General features: G+C 37.4%; 1 protein-coding gene across 3 annotated transcripts in view; it reads left to right on the top strand.

Annotated features, from left to right (window-relative positions):
* ATP6V1A (ATPase H+ transporting V1 subunit A) overlaps window positions 1-9,485 on the top strand; it is a 62,060-nt gene extending 52,575 nt beyond the window's left edge. For all 3 annotated transcript variants that reach the window (XM_058731370.1, XM_058731371.1, XM_058731372.1), the window contains 3 exons: window positions 1,921-2,015; window positions 3,846-4,017; window positions 7,141-9,485. In XM_058731370.1, the coding sequence (XP_058587353.1) occupies window positions 1,921-2,015; window positions 3,846-4,017; window positions 7,141-7,233 (360 nt within the window). In that variant the 3' untranslated portion in view covers window positions 7,234-9,485. The remainder of the gene's footprint in view (window positions 1-1,920; window positions 2,016-3,845; window positions 4,018-7,140) is intronic.
* Window positions 9,486-19,215: the final 9,730 nt, after the last annotated feature.

Below are 19,215 nucleotides of genomic sequence, written 5' to 3'. Positions count from 1 at the left end.
CACTTCAAAATGGTCAACCAGAAGGAGAAACTAAATTGTTAGAGCCTTTATATTCTTTTTGACCTCTATAGTGCTTTGCATGGTCCTGGTTATATTGTAGATGAGAAAGAAACACTGGATTTACTTTTATTTCTTGAAATAGAACATACCCATCACCAACCAAATTAGAAGTGCCGTGCTTTGGATCAGTTTTATTTTTGCAGGAGCACCAAGGCTAGGAATCAGAAGGATTGGATGCTAGTTTTTTGTTTTTTTTTTATAATAGCTGTGTGACCTTAAACACGTGACTTGTATTCTTGTGTCTGTGTCTTGATGTTTCAAAGGAGGATGGTATAATTAAATTTAGCCAGATTAAATTCCAGAGTTGAATGACTTCTCAGATGGTATGCAGTGCTAGTCAGGATGTCTGTTTCTCTATCTGGCTCTGTTCTTTTTATTATATGTTATAAAGTCACCTCCTAATTTCTTTTCCACAACCGATAGTATTATTAGCTAACTAGCACATATTAAATACTCATTTTTTATAAATGAGTACTATGGCCCTGGTTAAGAGGAAGTAGAAACAGAAGACCTCCAGAACCAAAGACAATATAAGAAAAGAAAATCACAGGGGCATTTTGTTTGTGAATATAGATATCAAATTCCTAAATTAAATATTACTGTTTACTAGATTCTGTAAGGTATTAAAAGAATAAAATAACACAAGTAAAGTTTATCTCAGGAATGCAAATATGATTCAACACAAAATCTGTTATTGTAACTCACCAATGTAATTAATGTAATGAAAAAGGGATATCTCAACCAATGTGGAAAAAGCATTTGAAGTTCATTACTTATTTATAGTTTTTAAAAATCTCTTAGTAAGCAAGGAATAGAGGGGAATTTCCTTAATTTGTTAAAGGTAATAGACTAAAACCCAGGGTAAATACTTTACTTAAAGGAAAAATTTCTGATGCATTCTGTTTAAATATCAGGATTAAAACAAGAATACTTACTATCACTGCTAATGCTCAAATACCAGAAGACCTAATCAATGATGTGAGAAAACTTGTAAAGAAAGAAATTAAAATATCATTATATAATAAGAAAAATAACAATTAATAGAGAAACGATTAGAACTAATAGAAGTTTGGTGAGGGTTTCAAGATAAACAAAAAATCAAGAAAATGTTTCTGTATTAGCAATAGCAGTTAGAAAATAAAACTAAAAATAAGGTGTCAACAATAGTAACAAAAATGAGAATGTAGGAACTAATCAAAAATAACATTATTCTGTGGAAAACATTTTAAAACTAATAAATGAAACAAAATCTGAAGACATAGACAGTCCAAGCTCTTAGATAGACTTATTAGGTAGATACCACTTTAATCTATAAATTTGATGTGATGCCAGTCAAATTCCTGGTTACATCTTCTGTACAAATTAGTAACCATTCAAAAATTCATTTGCTATCACAAATACTATTCTTTAAAAAAGAATAATAAAAAGGGAGATTTTACTCTATTGGATATGTTACAAAAATACAAATATTGTATGATTTCGTCTAAAGCAGTCACATTCATAGAAACAGAAAGTAGAATGGTGGTTACCAGGGTCTGAGAGAGGGGGAGAAGGAGAGTTGCTATTTAATGGATGTAGAGTTTCAGATTTGCAAGATGACCAGTTATGGTTATCTGTTTCACAACAATGTGAATATACTTAACATTACTGAACTACACTTAAAACTGGTTAAGATGGAAATTTTTATCTTAAATGGTTTTTACCACAATAAAAAAAAATTAACAAGCAGTTATAAAGTGAATTTATTAATGATAGGTGATTGTGTATTGATTATACAGTTTTTGTTTGCTTAATTGCTTATAATCACTGATCCCACATTATGGAAGTAAATTTTTAAAAATATATTTTTTTCTCTTTTAGGCTTCTCTAGCAGAAACAGATAAAATCACTCTGGAAGTAGCAAAACTTATCAAAGATGATTTCTTACAACAGAATGGGTATACTCCTTATGACAGGTAACCTATCCTGATTATTTTCTTTTTTTATTTGAGGATTTTCTGTTGGATTTTGAAGAAAGAGCTGCCTTCACATTAGAATTCTTTTTTTTTTTTTTCTTCTTCAAATGCAGACGCAACTCTGACTCAATTTATGTTCTTTGGATTGTTATAACAAGCATCTAACGATCAAATATGTCCCCTTGTCTTGATTTTGCTTATTTGTGCAGTTATGACAGTATTTTCACTCCTTGCCCAGCCATCTTTAAGTAGATTAGATTATGGCATAGTGTGCAGAATGAGGGGATCATTGCCTCCTTCAGAAGCTTTTCTCAATGCCTCTTACAACTGCCCATGCCTCTTCTACTCTTTTCCTAAATAAGTATGTCCTACTTTCGTGCTTCATTTCCCAGTAGACTTAGTCTCTTTCTTTCTGCCAGTCTCTGTTAGATGTCCCATTTGTCTCTGCATCTACTGTGGCTTATTTAAAGTCTCCATTTCTTTTAATTTTTTTTTAATTTTTTAATGTTTGTTTATTTTTGAGAGAGAGAGAGAGAGACAGAGTGTGAGCAGAAAGAGAGGGAGACACAGAATCCGAAGCAGGCTCTAGGCTCTGAGCTGTCAGCACAGAGCCCGACGTGGGTCTCATACGAACTGTGAGATGATGACCTGAGCCAAAGTCAGACTCTTAACCGACTGAGCCACCCAGGTGCCCAAGTCCCCATTTCTTTTAAACTTTGATAATATTGAGCCCTTTCATCATAGGCTAGCTTTTCTCCCTCAGGTCATAGTTGGACTGAAGAAGGAACTGAACAAATAGGAGGATTATGAGAATGTAGGAGAAGCAGAAAATATGATAACATAAATCTCAAAAATCTGTATCAGGAAGTTAAGTTCTGGCCACCCATACAAAAATAACTCAACCAGGGGAAAATTCTTTGGAAAGCATAATACAGAATGTTCATGAAATTGTGCATACAAGTGTGTTTAAATGTGTCAGGAAGTTGATAAGAATGCATGTGATCCAAGTTGAGTATTAATGTGTGTGTCCTCATTATTAAAAGGTATGGGTAAGTGAAAATGAACACATTAATGGGGGAAGGGGCTACTGTTCATTTTAGGAAATTACAGTTTTCTGTTTTCCTATTATTCATTAAACCTTCACCCCACTATCACAAGGGAGTCTTTGCAACTCAGTTATTTTACCATTTGGGTTACTCCTTTAACTGCACTGTACGAAAACAGACCCTCAGAGATTAGATTATAGCAGTACTCAGTCATTAGATTATAGCAGTACTGTTTAATTGTTTAATTGTCCTTCCTCTTTAGTTATTTTCTTTTTTTTTTTTTTTAATTTTTTTTTAACATTCATTTATTATTGAGAGACAGAGAGAGACAGAGCATGAGCATGGGAGGAGCAGAGAAAGGAGACACAGAATCTGAAGCAGGCTCCAGGCTCCAAGCTGCCAGCACAGAGCCCAACATGGGGCTTAAACTCACAAACCGCGAGATCATGACCTGAGCTGAAGTCGGACACTCAACCGACTGAGCCACCCAGGCGCCCCATCTTTAGTTATTTTAATAGATAAAAAAAGAACATCACCTTAAGATAAATAAATGAATATATATCTCCATCTATGCATTGACTCCATATCCCATCTCTACCCAAAAACTCTGGATACATAGTTGTTAGTGTTTACCACTTTTTTTTTTCATTCCTTATTATCTGATAAATATAAGTAGTCTGCATATTTAAATAAAGAAGCTAATGCTCTGGTATTTTGTAGATGAAATATGAGCCTGCTTTGGATTTTATTTTGTTAATTATTTTGACTTTCATTTTTACCCTAGGTTCTGCCCATTCTACAAGACAGTAGGGATGCTGTCCAACATGATTGCGTTTTATGATATGGCCCGTAGAGCTGTTGAAACCACTGCACAGAGTGACAATAAAATCACATGGTCCATTATCCGTGAGCACATGGGGGAGATCCTCTATAAACTTTCCTCCATGAAATTCAAGGTATATTTTGTTTCTAGTTAACTTTTTTAGTAGGAAATGTTTCTTTTGAATTATTTAACTATTTACAAACAATCTATTTCTCCACAGACCTGATGTGTGAAACTTGGGTTTATCATTTTCATACATGCTCAGGACCAGAACAGACCTTAAAGTTATGTTCAAATAAGAATTCTAGTGATAAAAGTTATAGTATGTCATGTCTAAAATAAATGCTGACACGTTTTCCCTTTTGTCTTAACTGCCGGGCAATTTAGAGCTAAAATCATAGCTAGGCAGCAATTACTTTACCTCAAGTACCTATTACCAACTTACCCCCATGCTCACCTGAAATGACTTCTGCTGTTTACTTCTAAGTATCCTGTTACGCATCATTTTTAACTTTGAGGTGAATTCTTTTTTTTTTTTAATTACTCTAGCCATAAATAGATAATTAAATGAGATTATCAGTAGAAATCCAAATGTGTATGATTGTTTTTATTTGATCAGTTGGGTTGTATTTAATTATTTCTAAATTAAGACATCCAAGTATATTTACTAATCACCTTTAGAGAAATTGAGAACGATTCTGTGAAAGTGTGTTATATATATAGTGTTTGTTTACACTATAGGTTGAAAGTAAATCCGTAAAAATAGTCACTGTAACAAGAATTTTAAAATATTCACACTCTATGAGTCCTGTCGCTTCAATTCAAAACATATGACCCAATAACCAGATTTCTTTTTAAATGAAGTACAGTTGACATACAATAATCAGAAAAAAAACATTTTTTTAAACAATTTTTTTAATGTTTGTTTATTTTGGGGAGAACAAAAGCAGGGGAGGGCACAGAGAGGGGACAGAGGATCTGAAGCAGGCTCCACACCGACAGCAGTGAGCCTGATGTGGGGCTCGAACTCATAAACCACGAGATCATGACCTAAGTAAGCCAAGTCAGACATTCAACTGACTGAGCCATCCAGGTGCCTTCCAAAAGAGGGGAGCACACAAGCCGGGGAGGGGCAGAGAAAGAGGGAGAGAGAGAATCCCAACCAGGCTCCTCACTGATAGCACAGAGCCCAACAGAGCTCTGTCTCACAAACTATGAGATCATGACCTGAGCCAAAATCAAAAGCCAGACACTTAACTGACTGAGCCACCCAGGTGCACCTAATCAGAGACTTTTGATATGAATGTATGTAAAAGGTTTTTTTTTTTTTTAATGTTCATTTATTTTAGAGACAGAGCAGAAGCGGGGGAGGGGCAGAGAGAACTGGAGACAGAATCTGAAGCAGGCTGCAGGCTCTGAGCTGTCAGTACAGAGCCCAACGCAGGGCTCGAACCCACGAACCATGAGATCATGACCTGAGCCGAAGTCGGACACTTAACCGACTGAGCCACCCAGGCACCCCAAAGATTGTTTATTAAACTTCTTAAATGTCATTCAAGGGTAAACAGGATCAACAGTACATTATGGCGTGTACATTATAGCAAGAGTATTATGAAGACATCAATATCATTTTTACAAAGAATATCCAAAGATCTGAGCAAATGTTTATGGTATAATGAGTGAAAAAAATCAGGTTGCAAAAAAATTCCATATGTAATTTGATCCAAATTTTATTTTTAAAGATTAAACATTCATATGGATAAAGAAAATGTGATACACAGACATATTCACACATGTACAGTGGAATGTTAACCATAAAAAGGTGAAATCTTGCCAATTGTAACCTGGATGGATTGAGAGAGTATAATGCTAAGTGAAGTAAGTCATTTAGAGGAAGGCAAATACCATATGATTTCACTCATATGTGGAATTTAAGAAACACAGCAAACAAACAAAGGAAAAAAGAGGCAAACCAAAAAACAGACTCCTGTGGAGAATAGGCTGGTGGTTGTTAGAGGAGAGATGGGTTGGGGGAATGGGTGAAAGGAAGGTGAAGGGAATTAAGAACACACTGCTACTATGATAAGCACTGAGTAATGTATAGAAGTGTTGAATCACTATAATTGTATATTTAAAACTTATATAACACTGTATATTAGTTATACTTTAAATAAATAAATGAGATTATACATTCATAGGAAGAGGATAAAAAATATATGTGATAAGGGGCACCTGGGTGGCTCAGTTTGTTGAGCGGCTGACTCTTCGTCTTGGCTCAGGTTATGATCTCACAGTTCGTGGGTTCAATCCCCACGTCAGGCTCCACGCTGACAACATGGAGCCTGCTTGGGATTATACCTCTCTCTCTGCCCTTCCCCTGCTTGCTCATGCTCTCTCTGTCTCTCCCAAAATAAATAGGTGAACTTTAAAAAAAATTTATATATATATATATATATATATATATATATGCAATGATAAATAATATAGTGATGATTTCTGATCATGTGATTCAAGGTGATATCTTTTTTTCTATTTACATGCACATTGTATCAAATTAATATCTCCGTAATTTTTTATGTCATTAAATATTCTTCTGTAACATTATTTTGTGGCTGGAGAATAATATTTGCCTATTGTTAGGTATATAGGAAATTTCCAGTTGTTGGTATGGACAGCTTTGTTTATGTTGTTGGTTTTGTGTATTTTCCTGTTATAGCTTCCCAGAAGTGAAATGATTGAGTCAGGGCTTAAATATTTTAAAGCCTCTTGTATACATACTGCTCAATTAAGTTGTTTTCCATAAGGATTTAAAATACACATTTTAAGATTATTTTAGAAATTTTACTTCCTTTGTTCCAATGTGATACTATGAGACCTTGAACAGTAAATTATGTTTTGACTAAATTAATTCCAACTATCTTGTACATGCTAGAGAATGAATGTAATGTGTGATACTGCATAATTTTCCCATATTTTGCATATTGTTGAGGATAAATAGTCTATTGGTCGTTGAATACAGTTAGCAGGCAAAATACAAAATTAAAATTTTGTCTTCTTTCTGTTAGGTTGGAGTATTACTCCATTTATACATTTCTCTTCTTATAGGAAAATAAGGATAATTTTGACCCCTGCCTGTGTTTTAGCAGTGTACCTCACTTAACCTAATACTCAAAATATATTAAACATACGTAACTTACTACTTGTTCTGAAAATTCTTTTCCAAAGGTAAATTGAATTCTGTAATGTCTTTTTTCAGGATCCGGTAAAAGACGGTGAAGCAAAGATCAAGGCTGACTACGCACAACTTCTTGAAGACATGCAGAACGCATTCCGTAGCCTCGAAGATTAGAACTGTGATTTCTTTCCTTCTTTTCCTCAGCAGTCTCTCCTCTGTGTATAGTTTCCTAAATTTCTCATCTCCAAACCCTTTGCTTCTTTGTTGTGCAGCTTTGAGACTAGTGCCTATGTGTGTTATCGCTTGTTCCCCTGTTTATCTGGTGGGTCTTCTATGAAACAAACATTCCTTTGTTCCAGTGTTTGAAGGGCCTCCCTGATCCTTTCTCCGAATGGTGAATGTAGTAAATATATATAATGGCTACACTACTGTAAACTCATATGTAGGGTGATATGCCTCCTTGTCCTAGGTTTGCCCTTGCCTCATCACCATTAAATCGTAAATGGGACTATTGCATGTACTCTCTTTGCAATAGATCTGGAGCGGAAGGCCAGATTTCTACACGTTTTGACAGGTACTCTGTGAAATGACTCAATATCTATGTGGTAAGGTTATTTGCAGCTTAGCATTTTGCTAAGTAGCTGCTTTGCAGGATATAATTGCTTTTTTAAAACCATGAATGATTAATGTTCCAATTATGCATTGCCTCCCCCAGTATAAATCAGGAATGTTTATAGGAAACTGTTGGGAACTCTACTGTTTTTAAAACAGGCATTTGTGGGACTCAGCACAGTATATGAATCAGTACCCTCTAAAAAAGTGGAAAAGGAGCCAGGTGGTCAAACTTAAACATCATCTTGTTAAAGCATATTTTATTTCAGTATGAAAAATGCAGTATCAAGGACTACCCTACTACATTACTAGGAAAGTCTTTTTAAAATCACATTTAAAACAATCACGGGGAACTTGATCCACTTCGTGCCCTTTTTCTTTTCCTCAAACATCTTAGAAGCCAAAGCTTCTAAGAATCATGTGGCAGTGTGATGGGCAGTAAAATGCCACAGAGAAGATATTCAGTAGTGGTTAAGGCTGTTTGCACCATTAAGGACCAGCTGGACTGTAGTGATTCTTGGGGCCAGAGTGGCATTACATTTTTGCAAGATAATGATGTGTGTCATGTGTTTGCATGTTTGTTTGCTCAGTGAACTTTTGAACAACCAGTTTGCCAGCTTACTGGCTCAAAAGACTTTTCAGAATATCTGTAACAATAGCATAGCAGTTTTCATCCGGTTTAATAAGGATGAAATTAATTCTTTTATCTGCTAATAACAGAATCTGGGTCATGTGAAAAAAAGATAATTTCATCCTGTCTTTTAAGTATATGTTTTGAAGTAATAATTTCTGTCTTTGTGTAAGGCACACTGCAGAACAGCTCTGAGAGCAACAGTTTCTCATTAATTCTTTCTGACCAATAGTGCTGGCACCATTGCTTCCTCTTTAGGAAGAGGAAAGGGCATGTGAACATGCCTAACAACCTCAAATACCCAAATGTAATAGCATAAATAAAGTATTTATTTTATGCCTCAGTATATTATTATTTAAATTTTTAGGTCATGTATTTCTTTTGGTCCGTCAAGGAAAGTAGAGAATTCAGCAGTGGTTTGTTTCAGTCTTGCAGACTGCGTGTTTTTACAGTGGCTTGCTGTTCAGGATAGATATTCTTCCATATGTAGCTTTTTTTTTTTTAACTTTTCCAAATATTGGAAAATATAAAAATTATGCAATGATTCGTTGAGATGTGGACTTAATGGTGCTGCTTAATCAGTTTGCTTCCAATGTGGCCTCCCACCCAGAGGCCCGAAGACCAGTGGAATTGAAAAGGATTTCAAAAATGTTCTATTCCTACCTTAAATCTACCAGCAAACCAGGATTATGATAGTAATGAGTGATATGATGAAGAGAGTTTGACCAAGTTTGTTTTTTGTCATTCTGAGTTTGCAATGTAATTCTTACTCCCTTTGAAGAATGCCGATGTGTGGGTGTGAAGATGCTAGAGACAGAAGATGCTCTGATACTCATTGTAAGTGTCCCTTCATCTGTCTGTTGTAGAACTTCATATTGGTCACTGATCGTATTTCTTTAGTAAGAACGTGTTAAAATTACAACAATCTTTTAAAAAGATGATGCAGTTCTATATTTATTGTGCTATGCCTGGTCCTAAGTGGAGCCAGTTAAACAAGTTTCATATGTATTTTTCCAGTGTTAAATCTCACACATACCCTTTGGAAATTTCCTTCCATCCTGAAGAACGAATAGAAGAGGCCATATATATTGCCTCCTTATCCTTGAGATTTCACTATCTTTATGTTAAAAGTTGTGTATAATTGTTAAAATCTATGAAAGAATAAAAAGTGGATTTAAATTAACATTTTTTCGTGTGTGTGTGCATGTGGCAGGATCTGCTAAAAAACATACCACCTTGTATTTTTTTTTTTTATTGTTCTCAGTGTGAAGTTTTAAATTTTTTGTTTCTCCCTTTCTTTATAGATTGTTCCTTAAGATCATGAAATTGAGTTGGGACTCTCACTATAGACTATATAAAGCTCACTATAAAAAGCCCTATAATCATAACCTGTATGATTTGGAAATGTAGTACACAGAATCGCATGCCATTCTGAATATTACTTTAAGTTGAAAAAGTGAATCATTTCTAAAAATGCACTTACAAATTAAAGGAGATCAATTGTACTCATTTCTATTTTTGACAAATGACTAAAACCTTGTTATTCATTCATAGATTTTTCAAGCTAAATCAGTTAAGATCCAGTGTAACAGCATGTTACTGGGACATATTTTATGTCTTTATTTTTTTTTAACTTTTGTAATATGTTTGTTTGTATTTGACAGAGACAGAACATGAGTGGGGGAGGGGCAGAGAGTGAGAGGGACACAAAATCCAAAGCAGGCTTCAGGCTTTGAGCTATCAGCACAGAGCCCAATGCAGGGCTCAACCCACGAGCTGTGAGATCATGACCTGAGCCGAAGTTGAATGCTTAACCCACTGAGCCACCCAGGCACTCCTATTTTATTTCTTTAAATGTATTTTTAACAACTTCCAAGGGAGTAAAGAAACAGTGTGAAATGAACAACTCTGTATTACTATCAAGTGTCAAGTTTATCTAGAGAAATACTTAAAAATCCACAGGAAAGCATATTCATTATAGAATGTTTGGATAATTTATAGTCCACTTGGTAATATCCCAGTATCTTTGGGTTATTCTTTTAATATATTGCTACAATATAAGAGCACAAAGAAGGAAAGCAACTTTCCCAAATGAGCTGTTATAAAATGCCACTGAAGTTGTTTTAAGGCCCTCCGTTTCGTTTGTGTTGCCCCAGAAGTTGACTCTGAGACAAGTGCTTGAGTGCAGGGAGTTTTATTTGGGATGTGATCTCAGGACACACCAGTAGGCGAGGAGAGAATTCAGACAAAATTGAAAGAAGCCAGTAAAAATTCATCATCAAGCAAGTCAACACTTCAGAATATTAAGCATAATGCTGCTGGGGAATTCTGGGAACAACCGAAGTATATGCACCTCAGGTATCCCACCTGTGGTACAAAAGAACTGGGGGACTTTCATCAGTCATTGACTGATAGCCAGCTCCTGTCAGTCATCCAGTGAAGGCTGTTCCCACAAAGATTGGGAGAGTCAATGCCCAGCGCTTGCATGTAGGTAGAGCAGGCACTGGTGGCCACAGAAACCCCTGCAAAGAGATTGGGTGCAGGTAGTTAGGGGAGGTTGGGCTGGTGTGCACCAAAATGGTAGTCATGGCCAAGGAGATTTAGATGGGCACTGCTAGCAACTGCTTCAGGCTTCTTAAGAACCCAGGGTGAAAAAGATCATTCAATAAGTCACTGAAAAGCCATTGTTCTGCAAAATAAGGAAGCACCCAATAAAAGGATCTAGACACACTTTGAATCCAGTCAGCCTGATTCCAGAGAGCATACTCTTAATCACCACACTACATTCTGCCTCTGTATTTGAAGAGTTTTTTTTAAAGTGAAAATAGTATACACACCAAGTATGGTTATAAATAGATGTGGGGTTTAAAGCAGCTTCTTGCATTAATGAGGATGTTGGTCATTTATTCCAACCCTCTCATTAACACAAAAGAGGAAATTGAAGTCCAGAGAGGTTAACTGATTTGCCCAATGTCACACTGCTACTTAATAAAATTCAGGCCTCCTGATTTTTAGTGTCTATACTAAATCATACTGTATATATTTTTCCTTATGTATGTATGTTTCATTCAGAACCAGGAAGTTGATATGAATAAATGTGAGCCATAAAGACAGATAAACCAGAAGAAAAGTAGGGAGAAATGACTGGCCAAACAAGGTGGTCATAGTGTGGTGACTCACTTATTTAAAAAGGAAAATGTGGGGGCGCCTGGGTGGCGCAGTCGGTTAAGCGTCCGACTTCAGCCAGGTCACGATCTCGCGGTCCGTGAGTTCGAGCCCCGCGTCGGGCTCTGGGCTGATGGCTCGGAGCCTGGAGCCTGTTTCCGATTCTGTGTCTCCCTCTCTCTCTGCCCCTCCCCCGTTCATGCTCTGTCTCTCTCTGTCCCAAAAATAAATTTAAAATGTTGAAAAAAATAATAATAAAAAAATTAAAAAAAATAAAAAGGAAAATGTGACTGAGAAACTGTTAGAGTTTGAGCCAGAGTTTAGAGAGGTGAGTCTAGAAATAGATAACCATTTTAATCAAAATTGTAAGAAGTCATCGAAGTGTGGAGGAACAAGAATAAACAATGACATATTTTCCAAAGGGCTTGTATCCAGAATACATAAAGAATTACAAATCAAAAAAAAAAAAAAAAAGTGACAGATCTTAATAGATAAATGGGTAAAAGACTTGAACAAGCTCCTCACTTAATGGCGCATTGATACATGAAAAAGATGCTTAGCTTCTCGTCACCAGAGAAATGTCAATTAAAATTACAATGTGATACCATTTCATACCCACCCAAAGGACTAAAATGGAAAGAACAGAGAATACAAGTGTTGGTGAGTTTGAGGAACAACCAGAACTGTCACACGTGGGAACATAAATCTGTGTGTTCGTTTTGGTAGTATCTACAAAGTTGAATTAGGAATGCCTAATAACGTAGGCATCCCATTCATAGGTCTGTACGCAACGGAAATGATTACGTGTATGTTCACCAAAAGACATGTACCAAAATGTTCATAGCAGCACTATTTGTAAAAGCCCCAAAGCTTGGAAGAATGGATAAGCAAATTGCATGTTCACACAATGAAATACTCTATAGAAACCAGAGTTAATGCAACAAGGTGCATGAATCTCAAAAATACAATGTTTAGGGCGCCTGGGTGGCGCAGTCGGTTAAGCGTCCGACTTCAGCCAGGTCACGATCTCGCGGTCCGTGAGTTTGAGCGCCGCGTCAGGCTCTGGGCTGATGGCTCGGAGCCTGGAGCCTGTTTCCGATTCTGTGTCTCCCTCTCTCTGCACCTCCCCCGTTCATGCTCTGTCTCTCTCTGTCCCAAAAATAAATAAAAAACGTTGAAAAAAAATTTTTTTTTAAATAAAAAAAAAATACAATGTTTAGTTAAGGAAACCAAACAATATATACTATATGATCCCATTTGTATCGAATTCAAAAACATAAAACTAGTACATGGTGTTTGAAGTCAGGATAGCAGTCACACATGGTAAGGAAGGGGATGTTACAACAGGAGGCTAGGATGTGGGGGAATTCTGGGGTGTTGAATACGCTCTGATTTTTGTGGGTCCGGATTACATGGGGTGTTCATTTTGTAAAAATTCACACACAGGATTTACGCACTTTTCTGTATATATGTCATATGTAATAGGTGACCAAAAGAAAAAAGCTTACACTGAAGGATTTCTATTTATTTAAAGTAGTTTTGCACTAAGACAATATGGTGGGTTTAAATGCTTTGGGGTGACTGTCGGTTAAGTGTCTGACCTCAGGTCATGATCTCCCGGTTCCTGCTTCAGGCTCTCTGCTGTCAGCACAGAGCCTGCTTCAGATTCTCCCTCTCTCTGCCCCTCCCCCACAAGCACTCTCTGTCTCTCTTACATAAATAAACTTAAAATAATAATAATAAAATTCTTTTAAATTCTACCTAATAATAAAATCATGTTTTTGTTTGTTTAATTTTCAAACTTGCACTTTTGTAGAAGTGGTGATAGATTTCAATCTTTCAATTCAGGAACTTTCCATTCTCTTTGCAACTAGTAACTTAATTTGTCACACAGGTGACCAGGAATTGGGGAATAGTCTGTAATCAAAACAGTGAAGCTAATGAAGCACACCATCATAAAATACAATAGCCACTCACAAACAAGCATGTACCCGGGTGCCTGGGTGACTCAGTCAGTTGAGCGTCCAACTTTGGCTCAGGTCACGATCTCACAGTTCACAAGTTCAAGCCCCGCATCAGGCCATGTGCTGATAGCTGAGCCTGGAGCCTGCTTCAGATTCTGTGTCTCCCTCTCTCTCTCTGCCCCTCCCCCACGCGTTCTCTCTCTCTCTCTCTCTCTCTCTCTCAAAATAAATTTTAAAAAATTTGAATTAAAAAAAAGAAACAAGTATGTGTTCAGACATTCCTGAATACATATCATGGTCCTCAAAGCAGCAATGGATGACTATTTTAAAAGGTTTTGATGTTTTAAGTAAGCACATGTGTCTTAATTAGCTATTTCTAAAACTCTGAAGAAATCTATGGGGCTGTACTTATGATAGAGATTTCCAGGCCCACCCCAAATGAACAGAGTTGAAATCTATTCTAGGGAAAGGATATAGGAATCAATTTAACAAATGTCCCAGGTAATTCTTACCATGGGCAATTTCTGTGGAACAAGTATTTTTATTCGTGCTTAGATATGAAAAGTAACAAAGGAGGCTTAAATAAGTATTCTCCCAATGTTAACTAGGTTTACCACAGTCTCAGTGTTACAAAATTTTGTTGAACTCTTTATCCTATGAGCCATCCCTTGTTACTGACCTTAATTTAAACACTGCTCTGCTGATTTCCATGTATTCTGACTGATTTAGATTCAGAATAGTCTGACAGTAGGACAGAATGTTCCTAAATCATGACATTTCAACAGCCGCAATTGTTATACGTACAGATTTCAAGCAGGATTGTTATAGTAGTTGTGGGTATTTACTGAATGCATCAGCTGTTTCTCTCCTGTGCATTTGTTTATATGCAGGAAAATTCAAAAGGGAATCAAAATTCTGTGACATATTCGAATTTTGCTGCACACAGGCTTAGTTTGTGAATATAATTCTAAAAGAATATAATTTAGTCCATTTTTTAAAAATAGCATTTGTCTTGGGATTCAAATGCTTTAAAAAACAAAACAAAACCCACTAAGAGGGGCGCTTGGGTGGCTCAGTTGGTAAAGCGTCTGACCTCGGCTCAGGTCATGATCTCACTGTTTGTGAGTTCGAGCCCTGCATCAGGCTCTGTGCTGACAGCTCAGAGCCTGGAGCCAGTTTCAGATTCTGTGTCTCCCTCTCTCTCTGCCCCTCCCCTGCTCATGCTCTGTCTCTCTCTCTCTCAAATAGTAAGCATTAGAAAAAAAATTAAATAAAAAAATCCACTAAGACAATTTTTTTAGTTTGATTTTTCAACCATCATCTGAATAGCTCCTATCCTGTTATAACTCCCAAAGAGCCAATGACATCAAGCATTGATTAGATGACTTAAAATTGCACTAAAAGTTTTGGATACCCTGTATAAAAGCCAGATCGCCTTCAATCACATAAAATCATATTCATGGCCTTATTTTTAAATTTCATGCTTGGGGCGCCTGGGTGGCTCAGTCAGTTGAGCGTCTGACTCTTGATTTCGGCTCAGGTCGTGATCTCACAGTTTGTGAGTTCGAGCCCCATGTCAGGCTCTGTGCTGACAGCACGGGTCCTGCTTGGGATTCTCTCCCTCCATCTCTCTCTCTCTCTCTGTTCCTCGGCTTGCTTTCTCTCTCTCTTCCAATCTCAAAATAAATAAACATTTAAAAAATAAATAAATAAATTTCATGCTTTATTTTAAAGTCATTAGAAAGACCTTTGACACTTGTCCTAAAAATACAGTGTAGGACAGTAGCATGGTGCTGCAGGTTGGATTCATTGGAAACCTACTGAGATGGAGATGGGGGTATGAGTGGTACCTTTGGAATTAACATTGAGAAAAGAAGGGGCAAAACGGGGTGTGCATAGTGGAAATCAAAAGACAAAGCAGGCCTGACGAAGCCTTGACCACTCCTGCGGGGAAGGTCTGGAGCAAATATTGCCTGTGAGAGTTGACATGCATCTGGCTGAAACGGATGGGCCTTCCTGCCTCCCTTGTACTCCAGGTTGAGGCTGCCCTGTGAAGACATGACCTCAGGTGAGGTGGCATCTGCAGACCTGACCCAGAAGGAGCTAACAGCAGGAGACTGCTGAACTCTCCTGGCAGCGGAGAGACACGTCACACGTCTCTCCTTGAAGGGATATCTGCACAGCATAGCTCTGTGTCCGTGAGATGGTTTTCAGAGACAGACATGCATAGTATACATTTTAACGTATAAGAGGCAAACATTTAATACTTCATATCCAAGGTTTCAAGGATTTACATAGGGAGGAAGCCAAACCAGTAAACATTAAGTGAGGTTTTTTTTTAAGTTCCTTTCTTTATTTTTTTTTTTGAGGGAGAATCCCAAGCAAGCTCCACACTGTCAACACAGAGCCCAACACGGGGCTTGATCTCACAAACCATGAGACCATGACCTGAGCCGAAATCGAGAGTCGGACGCTTAATCGACTGAGCTACACAGGCACCCCGAGTGAGTTATTTTTAAAGACAAATCTTAAGTATAGAAAGTTATAGACAGTAAAAAGATACAACAAAAATCATGAAGGTAGACTTTAAACCAGAAACTTCAGCAACACTGCCTGTAAGTTAAAAACCAGACCGATCGGTTTAGTGCCTGTTAAAATGTAAGCGCTTGCCAAATACTTTTTTTTTTTTTTACATTATTTTAAATGTTTATTTATTTTTGAGAAAGAGAGAGAGTGTGAGCGGGAGAGGGGCACGGAGAAGGAAACACAGAATCCAAAGCAGGCTCCAGGCTCTGAGCTGTCAGCACAGAGCCCAATGCAGGGCTCACATTCGCGAGATCATGACCTGAGTCAAAGTTGGACACTCAACCGACTGAACCACCCAGGCACCCCAAATTCCTGTTATTTCAGACTTGCTCAAGTAAGAAGTAACACAATGTACTTCTGAAGCTGTTTTGTTTCTTGGAGGTGTCTTTTGGACTTTCCAATAGGAATTTTGTATGTGCCACGCTGCCTGTATTTTATCCCAAATTCAGTGATCAATTTATTTGAGCCCTCCATTTATTAGATAATAATTTTATTCACAATTCTTTGCCCATTTAAAAAAATGGCCTATGTAGAATCATTCTATTGTATACCTGAAACTAATATAATGCTGTATGTTAATTAATTATACTTGAATACAATTTTTTTCAATGGCCTATAGTAAGAGTCACTTTACCATATCCTCAAAACATATTTTCCTTTTTTTAAAAAAATTTTCTAAATGCTTTTACTTATTTTTTTTAATTTTTTTTTAATGTTTTATTTTATTTTTGAGACAGAGAGAGACAGAGCATGAGCAGGGGAGGGTCAGAGAGAGAGGGAGACACAGAATCCGAAGCAGGCTCCAGGCTCCGAGCTGTCAGCACAGAGCCGACACGGGGCTCAAACTCACAGACAGTGAGATCATGACCTGAGCCGAAGTCGGAAGCTCAACAGACTGAGCCACCCAGGCGCCCCGATTTTACTTATTTTTGAGAGAGAGATAGATCGTGAGCAGGGGAGAGGCAGAGAGAGAGAGAGAGAGGGAGAGAATCTGAAACAGGCCTTAGGCTCTGAGCTGTCAGCACAAAGCCTGACATGGGGCTCAAACCCATGAACGGCGAGATCAGACCTGAACCGTCAGATGCTTAACCGACTGAGCCACCCAGTTGCCTCTCAAAACACATTTTCATGAAATTAAACTAATCCCTAGAAACTTTGTAAACAGAAACACAGGCTATAGAGTCTATATATTGAGCGAAATGGAGAGATACACCTTGAATTTACAGCAAAATGGATCAAAGTATAGGTGATATCACAAACATGACAAGAACAATGGGCTTGCTTTTTGAAAAAAGAATTCCTGGATTACAGTTACATAATATGTTTAACTAAATGTATGTATATGTGTATTTCATACTAGAGCTTTGAAACAGCTGTTCTCCTTACCATCCTCATCATCTCCTGAGAACTTCACTCCAACAATTATCTCATACTTAAATTATCACCAGTTGCTCCTGTTCCAGTAGGCTCTTTCCTCTTTGTCCGATAGCAGGGACAAAACATCATAGTCACTAAGAGCATAAGATCTCAAGATAGACTGTCCAGTTCCAAATACCAGCTCTGCAACTTGATAGCTGTGTGACCTTGAACAATTAACCTCTCAGTTTTCTCATCCGTAAAACAGGGATGATGAAAATATCTACCTGTTTTAGTTAGGATTAGGTTTAACTTGAGTGACAGAAATCCAAAATAATGTGGTTAAAATAGGTCAAAGCTTATTTCTTTTACACAAGTGTAAGCACATGTGAGTAAGATAATGATCTTCAGCTACCCAAGTATGTTTGCTCTTAATATGTGTCTTTCATCCTCAAGTCCAAGATGGTTGCTCCAGCTCCTGCCATCAAGCCTACAAAGCATATTCTATCCATCAGAAATAAGAATAACATATCCTTTTCCTTTAAGGACATTTCTGACACATAACTGACTGGTACTGAGTTACAAAGCCCTATCTGTAAAACAAGTTGGGAGATGTAACCTTTATTCCAGGCAGCCATGAACCAAGACAAAGTTGAGAGTTTCTCAATGGTGGTGGCATCATCCCTAGGGGTTTTGGGGAAATTTATGAAGGTCTTTAAAATTTGTTACCCTGGGGTGCCTGGGTGGCTCATTCAGTTAAGCATCCGACTTCAGCTCAGGTTATGATGTCATGGTTTGTGGGTTCAAGCGCAGCATCAGGCTCTGTTCTGACAACACAGAACCTGCTTCAGATCTTCTGTCTCCCTCTCTCTCTCTGCCTCATCACCACCCCCCCACCCTGCTCTCTCTACTTCAAAAAGAAATAAACATAAAAAAAATGGTACTACTCTTCTTTTAAAAATAAAATAAAAAAATAAAATGAAAATGAACATAAAATTTGTCACCCTGAACGTGTATTTGTGCACTTGAGTGTTTTTTGAGTGGGGAATTTTTGGTCAGGGACATTTAATGGGCAAGGCCAAAGATGTAGATATTTTGAAATGTAAAGGAATGAAAAATCACCCTGTATTCTGCCTGAATTTCACATATTCCACTGGAAATTCGCATAGGTTAAGAATTTGTTTATAATTATCTGTTCCTACATTCATGAAAAGTTCTGAATTTTAATATCATCAAATGTATTCATCCTTCATGATTGGTACATTTTTGTATATTTTTTTGAAAATCCTGGAATTCATGAAGATATTCTCTAATATTATCTTCTGAAAGTTAAGTTATTTGTCTGTTGGGGTGCTTTGGTGGCTCAGTCAAGTGACTGACTTCAGCTCAGGTCATGATCTCACAGTTCTTGAGTTTGAGCCCCGCATAGGGCTCTGTGCTGACAGCTCAGAGCCTAGAGCCTGCTTTGGATTCTGTGTCTCCCTCTTTCTCTGCCCCTCCCCGACTCACGCTCTGTGTGTGTGTGTGTGTGTGTGTGTGTGTGTGTGTGCGTGCATGTGTGTGTGTCTCTCTCTCAAAAATAAACATTTAAAAAAAGTTAAAAAAATCATTTGTCACATTTTGGTGTGGTGGAAGGTATAAGAATCTAATTTCATTTGTCCACATGAATATGCCCTATATTCACAGAACCAGCGACTATGAAGTCCATCCTTCCCCCATGTCTATGCAGTATCACTTCTGTCATAAACCAAGAGTTCACATAAGTGAGGAATTTCAGGGGTCCCTGCCATTTTTCATTGTTTATGTTTGTCTATCTCTGTCCTATTACTACTCTGTTTTTAT

This window comes from Neofelis nebulosa, chromosome 5 (assembly GCF_028018385.1).
Source record: "Neofelis nebulosa isolate mNeoNeb1 chromosome 5, mNeoNeb1.pri, whole genome shotgun sequence".
NCBI classification, from domain to species: Eukaryota; Metazoa; Chordata; class Mammalia; order Carnivora; family Felidae; genus Neofelis; species Neofelis nebulosa.
Note: the sequence above shows the minus strand (reverse complement) of the source record. Positions and strands in the feature narration are given on the sequence as shown.